The following is an 8,936-nucleotide window of genomic DNA, read 5'->3' on the forward strand; positions in this document are numbered from 1 at the left end:
GCCATGTCTTTTTCATATAGTGGCCCTGCGACGATCTATTTTGGAATTTGTCTTTAATGGTGATAGTCAAGATTTTCTAAGCAGGTTTAATAAAAATAATCGTAGCTAAAGGAGCTCAAATGTTTCGATTAATATGTTATAACGAGTTTGTAAAGTTGTATAAATAGCTCACCAAGTTTATTGAGTTGTAATTTTTGGCATTTGTAAGCCTTAACACTTGACAGTGTGGCGGTGATACCCCCGATTTAGGTGTATGATTCCGCAATTTTATTAAAAGGTTGTCTATTATTCTTTTATTAATTGTTTATTATTAGTTAGTAAATTGGGGGTGTAACACTAATGAGTACCCCATCCACACCAAAGAATCTACTACGGCCGCTAATTGAAGATCCAAAGCCTGTACGAAAGACATAATGCACTGACTCCCTATCATGTAGGGGGCTTTGAAAATGCAACTCCCAAGCATTATTGCAATGAAAATTAGAAGACAAATGTAATCACAAAGAGAAAAAAAAAACATAAAAGCTGACCACCTCTCCAAATATCTTGCCATAAACGAATTCGTTAACCATACCCTATTTTTAATCTCACTAAAGAAAAGAAGAAAGTAAATACATGTGAAATCAACTTCTAAGGGTACAGACATGTCAACATATGTCACTGTATAACTCAAAGTCAAAGGGACTCAAAATCAAAGGAAAACGCCACAATCATTTCCTACATGAGTAAGTTCGCTTCTTAGGCAATGGTCACTATACTATGGCGCAATTCTTGATTTGAGATCTACACAATCACTGAAGTTCTTCAGTTTGTTATTATTATTCTTTGATTTCATTGGTATTTACCGACAATTGTTTCCATGTCCAAATTTTTAGGTCTCATAGTCTTTAATAATTGGGTATTGGCTGGTACCCATCAGCCTTAACTATGTCTAAGAAATAAAGCCCTACAATCTACTCCAAGGAGACTTAGCTATAACGCAGCAGCATCAGCTATGTAGTACTGAACAAATTCATCATCTCAAGTTCTAAACAATAACAATAAGTAGGGTGATATTTATATCTTAAAGCTACTTGGAGAATATGAGATAAACTCTATGTCCAAATACCACTATAACTGCAACTCACCCGATACTAACAACTAAAATGACAAGACATACATGGTACAAGTATTTCCTTATATAAAAACCTATAAAAGTAAGAAAAAGAACCCTAGATGACATAAAAGGAAAAATAATACTACCTTCGTTAATTATTATGTGCAACTTTGGGATATTTTATATCTCACAGATAATACCCCAAGAATGCACATAACAATTAATGGAGGTTGTAGCAATATTCCTAGTTCATTTTTTTAGTCATCAACTATACACCTCTCCTAACCCATTTTAAATTAAAGATCCATAATCAATACAGATTTTAAAAAAAGAGCACTCATAGAGTAGTAGTTATCTCCTATATTACTTAGACTCTTCATTTTACCTCAAGTACCCGTGTTTAACACTCGCATGGGTATGACACTAGGATACTTCATTTTAGTTCAAAATCATATAATTTTTTTTTCACAAAATAGCCGAGTTAGCCACTTGGACACGAATTCGTGTCGGACATGGGTATTTGAGTCCGAGTAATATAGGTTATCTCATTGAACAATAATGGGGAAAGAAATATCAAAGGATAAAGATAGGTATCTACTGTAACATTCTAAATGACCCAAACTTCATAAGCTACATTCCTAATGATGAAAAAAAAAGAAAATATTTCCTTTGTCAACAACAAAAAAAAATATATATAATAAATAAATAAATTCAAGCTATAGGTCCAACAAAAGTAAATGCAAAAGTTTCTAAAATATCATTGACTTGTGGCTGGTAAGGAGCACTAACTAATCTAAGTTTCACTTTTGTGAACTAATAGTAGGGAAGAGAATCATATATAGGAGATCATTGATATAGGCCCCAGTTGCTATTAGATTGGTGTTTTAATCCAATCAAAACTAATTCTATGGCAAGGGGTATCTTGTGATCAAGCCAAGAAGCAAGTTTCTTTGCAAGTATCCCCCCTCTTTTGTGATATAATCATGAGTACCATAATACGGGACAAAGATGATTTGCTCAGAAAGTTTAGGAGAAACATAGAGCACAAATAACATCCTTTCTAGCGCACAAAGAGAGTAGATACTAGACATGGGACGAATTGACAAATACAGCCATAATAGTTTCCCATGTATTAGAAAGAAAAGCTACTTTTAACCTAGCAAAACTAAAGGGAAATTTATAGCAACTCCATTGGCATTTATATCTATCAATGATACCTGACAAAAACAGTGACAACCATTATCAAATGACAACAACCCCTTATCCTGCAACCGGCATTTAGCACGAATTGGAAGTTTTTCATACCAGAAATGTATTCTATCAACTATTCTAAGATTATTCCCTACTTTAATTCAAACCATAACTCCAACACTAGTCCAAAACTTATCAAATCATATCAACAAAAGCAATGAAAGTCAACAAAATGAAAACACAGACTAATAATAGATATCTAACAATCATCAAAAATCAAGTAATTTTCACTGTACTGTTTCCAATTAATAATTATGTCACTATGAACCCTTTATTTCAACTCTAAGTACCGGTGTCGGATACTCCACAATACGAAAAACAATATAATAGACATTTTCACGTATTCATGTCCGACATAAGTACCCAAATCCAAGAAACATAAATTAGACAAAAAAAATAATAATTAAAATAAAAATAAAACCAATAATTCAACATTAATTTATCTTGACTCGACAATTATTGCATCAAATTTCCAAGATTAATTCAAAAACTACAGAAAATTGGAATTTCAACTAAAATCAACCCAAAAAATGCAATTAAATAACAAAAACAAGCATAAAATCACAAAATAATAAACCTGTATGAATTTGATTCCGCTTCAGAAGGATAGGGAATCCGGAACTAAACCTGACTGTAAAGGAAGAAACAGCAAGAGAAGATGACAAGAATTCGGAAGGAAGATGAGATAAACACAACGAAACGTTTCTCTTGAAAATTCGCATTTTCTGATTTATATAGACATTATAATTATAATTATAATTAATTTTCCATCTTTGGGAAATTGAAAAAAAATTTAAAAAAATAAATAAAAAATAATAATGACGGGCTGATAAGTTGGTTGGATGAATCAGATGCTAAAGTAGGAAATTTAAAGGGATTTTTGTTGATTAAAAATGTGATGAAATAAATAAAATGGAATTATAAAGGGAAAAGGTTTTATCCAAAGAATTTATTCGAAAAATGGTACGAGAAATTGGAGAAATTGTTGTTGCTACTGTTGTTCAAATTGAGCAAAACCAGGGGATGCTATTTATGAATGGGTTGACAAAATATAGAGTGAAGCCACGTTGGAAATGGAACACGTAGATGAGTGGATAAAAAATAAAAAATAAAAAAACAAATTAATCTCTCCGTTTCATAATGTTAGTCACATATACTATTTTGGGCATATTTAAAAAATATAAGTTGTGAATTGATAGCATGAAATTCGCATTTTTTTTTAATTAATAAGTTGTGGATTGATAACCCTAGCCTCTCTTTCCTCTCTTCTCCTTCTAAAACCCTAACCTCCATTGTTGAATTTTGGAGGGGCTTCCATCGATTTTTATCAGTGGAAAGCCCCAATTGTTTGTTTTTGTGTGCTTTTTCTATTGTTTTAGGTTTATAATAATAATTCTTCCTCTTATAGGAGGAATATTTCTCCCTCGAAAGACAGGGTTTTTCTTCTTCTTTAGGAAGATTTGGCTCCTTCGAAAGACCGGGTTTTTCTTCTCTCTTTTGAGGGAGGATTTGCATTTTTTATTTTATGGATTGCTATAGAGTTGTTTCATGGGTAAAATTTTGTGCGAGATCGAAAAAGAGGTTAATATGTCGATTACAATCTAGCGAATCAGACGAAAATTTTCTGCAGGGCTACAACAGATCGATAGACCCCCTCACCAATGAAGGCTGTAAATCACAGTGATATGAAAGAGGGTATGAAGAATGTACGATTTGCAACAACGATCGTAGCTTTGCTTATAGAATGTTTTTATTTCGGCGGAGGCCTGACCTGTTTTTGAAGGGACCGGGGCATCTGCTTCCCGTCCTGTAAACGAGAAAAATATAAGTTATGGGATAAAAGGATTGAAATAAACGAGAAGGATCAGACGGTTATACCTTCCTCGCCGCCTGGGCAGCAAGTTTTTTCTCGAGATTGGCTTTCCGGATGTCGGCAGCCGACCTAGTCGGTGTCTTCTCGGTGGGCAGCATTTTCTTGGCTTCTTCTGCAGAGGAAGGCACACGGTTAGAATAATAAATAAGCAAGGAAATAAAAGCATCCGGTTCGAAAGAAACCGGCTGAGTTCCGAATACATACGTTTTTTAAACATGCTGCTTAGACCACAAGCGGACAAGAAGCATTCGTCCCTAAAAAATTCATGTTTGGGCACCCAGTTTCTAGGTACCCTTACTATCTCTCCGGATGAGAGGGTGTCAGGAACTAACTCAAAAAACCCGGAGTCAAGGATGGTCTCTCTATCATCCTCCGGGACAGGGGGCAGGCAGCACTTGGTCCCCAAGAGTTCTGGTTTCCGGTTGTAGATCCAGAATTCTCTGTTCTCTGCCGTAGTTGGGGCCTTAACCAAGTAGAACCGGTGCTTCCAGTCCGACCATTTGGATGGCTTGTCCAAGGTCATAAGGTATTTGGGTTGGGTGGTCAAGGTATACCAGGCTCTCCAGCCGCCTGGGCTCCTACTCAAGTAATGCATGTGGGCAAACGCCTCCCAGCCGGGGTTGAGGCCCTGCATCTCGCAGGCGGCGATATACCCTAAAATATTTACCCATGAGTTGGGGGTTAATTGCCAGAGACCTAGGCCATACCCCATAAGTATGGCTTTTATTGTGTCGTGGAGAGGGAAGCGGACTCCGGCCACGAAGGCCGCCTCGTAGCACCCGAACCAAGCGTTCGCGTTCGGTTGTCCATCCTCCCACCATATTGTTCCCAGAGCAGCCGGGATTTTTATTGTATAGTCACCCCCCAGCGGCCGCCGTTTGATAAAATCTGGCAGCGCAGCCCGCATGAGCTCGCGGTCCTTAGAGGAGACGGCGATCATGAGAGGATCGTTCCTATTATCCCAAGAAGGCCTCTCCGCCTCCTCGCTATCCTCAGATTCGGTTAAGTAGCTGCTACTGCTACTTTGAACGTGACCGGCATCAGAGCCGGCTGGGGAGTTGGAGACCTCCTTATCAGAGCCTACCTGCTCTCTGGTCTCCTGGAGGGGAGCAGTCTCTTCGTTTAAAATGCTATCACCCGGGGTGCTAGGAGCGCCCCCGGGTGAGCCTCTCTGCTCTACCTCTCCTTGCTCTACTTCACCGCCTGAAGCTGGGACCTCAGGCGGCTGCTCATCTGAGCTCCCACTTCTGTAGTTGGGATCTCTGGCAGTAGACCGGATTCTGGCCATTGTGTCCTGCACAGACACAGAGTCGGTCGATATGGGTGTTGAAAAAGGGTTGTCCCAAAGAACAGAGGCGGCAGACCCAGTTCTAGACTCAGCCGTACTAATAAACCGGCTGAGTTCACAGCTAGGTTCCGGGTATGGGTATAAGGGGTCCATCTACTTATGAGACCAATGAACAAAAATGCGAGTAAAAGACTCAAACGAAAATACATGAAAAAGCTAGAAAGAATAGAGACGGTACCTAGAAGAAAATCTGGAAATTCTTTGGGATGCTTGCGAAGACGCAGGCGGTTCAAAATCCGGCTGGGTTTCTCTGATTACCCTCTCGAAAACCTTTGGCTAGCTTGCAACGACCCAGACGGTCTGTAGACCGGTTGCTCTCAACGAATCTCAACTCCGAATGCTCTCAACTCTCAAATTGCCGGCTGCTCTCAAATTTTCAGAAATTTGGCAAAGTTTGTAAATGAGAGCTCGGGGGACATCTTCTCCTATTTATAGAATTTGTCCCAGAAGGTGAAAAGTCGTGACTCTTCGCCTTCTGCTTTTCCATCCTTCAAAAAGAATCTGAAGAGTTGTAAAAAAAAAAAAAAAAAAAAAAAAAAAAAAAAAAAAAAACCTTTCACCGGCGCCACGTGGCACCCTGCCACGTCAGCACCAGTGAGGGGCAAATGTTTGGGGTAAAAATACCCTAAACACGTGGCCCAATGGCCTAGTGACACGTGGCATCCAGCCGTTGGTCAGCAGGGCTCCAATCCTCTGCTGACACGTGTCCTCTAAACCCTAAAAGGGAAACCATCCCTTCCCCACTATAAATAGTGGAAGGACCCTCATTAATGGGGGGCTGGAACATTTGTTGTTCACATTGAATACTCCTCAAAAAGAAAAACACTTACCCCGAGCAATATTAATTGCAGAATTCTTCCATTACGCGAGAAGTAACTTCTACATTACATGCATTCTACCTCCCGTATCTTTACTAACTTGATCGTCGGAGGCGGAGCTCCTACCCCCAGGAGTCTTCGTGATTTTGCAGGCACAGGCGTCGAAGGGCATTCTTGGAATTGTAACTCTCCCGCAGGACACATCAAAAAACCCCGAAACATTATCTGTTACAGCAAATGTTATTGTTTTATCTGTTACAGCAAACCAAATAACAACTCAAAAGTAATGTTCTACGTCGTTCTGGCTGGACACGTTGTCCTGTTGTGACCTTGCTGATGGCATCTGCTGCATCTGGTGGGTGGCCGGTTAGTCTCATGTATAGGTGAAGCTATGTGAGAGCTGAACGGCATGTGAAATTGATCGTCGTTCAACATTCGACTAAAAGATCCCATCCCATATTCAGCCGGGGGAGTGTCGTGTGAGGGCACTTGCGGCTGTGTGTTGTTACCGGAAATAAATGTAGAATGTGGTTCTGCCCTGGTACTTTGTTGGGTACAAATAGGCACCATCTCCACATAAATCTCGGTGGGAACACCCTTCAACGCTACAACGCTCCTTAAAGCTTTCAAATGCTTATTCGAGGACACAGGTAACACTTGAACCCCATTTCCGGTCTCAAACCTCATTTTAATGTTTAGTTCAACACTCCCCGGGTTTGAACTAACGCTACTATGAACCTCGTTCATGAAATCACTGAAGGTCATGTTCGGTTCAAGTGTCAGTGGTTCCATATTTCCACCATTATACTCGACACGAGGTCCGTCAAACAAAAATTCACCTCCCCACCGGCACAACAAAACTACATTCTGTGCGGCCATATTCTACACAACAACCAAAACACATTACACTAAAACACACTAATCCATCTCTAAATCACATCCAACTAACCACTTTGGAACAACTAAGCATCACTAGGTCACCATTAACAAGCAATAATTCTAGAAATTCAAATACTTAACATCTTCAATATTTCAACACCAACAATTCTACATTATCCAAATTAATATTTAACAATCACAATTCATCAACTCAACCCTAAACCCCTAAATTCAACAAAAACCCCCAAAATTCAGCATAAACCCTAGAAATTCAACAATTCAAGAAATTCAACAATAACCAATAATTCAACAACACTAACCAACAATTCAACAACACTAACCAACAATTCATGAATTCAACAACACTAACCAACAATTCATGAATTCAACAACACTAACCAACAATAACCAATAATTTTATCTTTTACTTTGTATAAAAAGGAAATATTACTAATGGATGTGTTATGTAGCATATGGGTGAATTAGGATGACATGTGTCATATAGGTGATTGTGGTTTGTCTTTTTAAATACTAAGTATAGATAGATATAGATATAGACTAGACTAAATTAGCCCCCTGTGATGTATGATGGATGATTCTATGATCATAGAAAATATTATCACCATAAGGTCAAAGTAGGCTAATGAGGTGTCACCCTCATGAAATTTTTTCAGTGGAGGCGGATGCACCATGCTTGGTGCATCCGGTTTTGTGTAAAAAAAAAAAGGCGGAATGAACATTCAGTTGTTTAGTAAAGAACATATACTTGTTTTATAAAGAACATATAGCTATTTTATAAAGAACATCTAGTTTTATATGTTTTTTTGTAAAACTAAAGAACATTTGTAATATTAGTAAAGAACATGATAATATTAAAAAAAAAAATTATTCGTATAGTAAATGTACATTTGGTATAAATGACCATGTATGCATATAAAAAAAGGTACATTTTATTGTATTATAATGTACATTGTATTATATTCTAATGAACATATATGTTATAATGTTGGTTACATGTTTAATGTACATTGTATTATTTGCATCATGCAAGTATATGAAAAAATAACATTTTACTGTATTTTAATGTACATTGTATTATTTGAATTTACAACTTTTTCTAAAATTGTCTATTTGCCTGCTTTGTTCTTCAAAAATGGATTAATTGGACGATCTTCTTCAAGAACTTTATTTTATTTCTCATTGAAATAACATCAAAATCGCAATTAATTCCCAATAAAATCAAATATTACAATTTTCAATCAAATTTATAAAAAACAAACACTCAAACTCAAAATAAACAAGTATGAATGTCAAATAACAAGTATGAATGTCGAATTTGGTCTTACCTTTCGTTTTTATTTATCATTTTGAATAATTTTGGACTCAAAATTTCGAATTTCTTGAAATTTTGCTTGAGGTTTGAGGAATTTAAATGGGTTTGAAGTTTTGTTTGGAGAGAAAAAGTGAAAAATTGAAATGATTGTAATTAATGTATGGTAAAAAAAAATTATAGTACTATTTATCTATTTCATTACACAAAAAAATAATTATTATATTATTATACAAAAATTACAAAATTGTTGCACAAAATCTAATGTACATTATAAATGAACACTATGTTCTTTTATGTATATGTCCATGTACATTATAAATGAACACTATGTTCTTTTA

At 37.0% G+C, this 8,936-nt stretch overlaps 1 protein-coding gene across 2 annotated transcripts in view; it reads right to left on the reverse strand.

Annotated features, from left to right (window-relative positions):
- Window positions 1-3,509, reverse strand: part of LOC110684602 (5'-nucleotidase domain-containing protein 4-like) — a 39,597-nt gene extending 36,088 nt beyond the window's left edge. The window contains exon 1 of one of the 2 annotated variants that reach the window (XM_021861048.1): window positions 2,925-3,509. In XM_021861048.1, coding sequence (XP_021716740.1) covers window positions 2,925-3,069 — 145 coding nt within the window. In that variant the 5' untranslated portion in view covers window positions 3,070-3,509. The remainder of the gene's footprint in view (window positions 1-2,924) is intronic. The other variant, XM_021861042.1, reaches the window with a different exon arrangement.
- Between the last annotated feature and the right edge of the window lie 5,427 nt (window positions 3,510-8,936).

This window comes from Chenopodium quinoa, unplaced genomic scaffold (assembly GCF_001683475.1).
Source record: "Chenopodium quinoa cultivar QQ74 unplaced genomic scaffold, ASM168347v1, whole genome shotgun sequence".
In the NCBI taxonomy this organism is placed as follows: domain Eukaryota; kingdom Viridiplantae; phylum Streptophyta; class Magnoliopsida; order Caryophyllales; family Amaranthaceae; genus Chenopodium; species Chenopodium quinoa.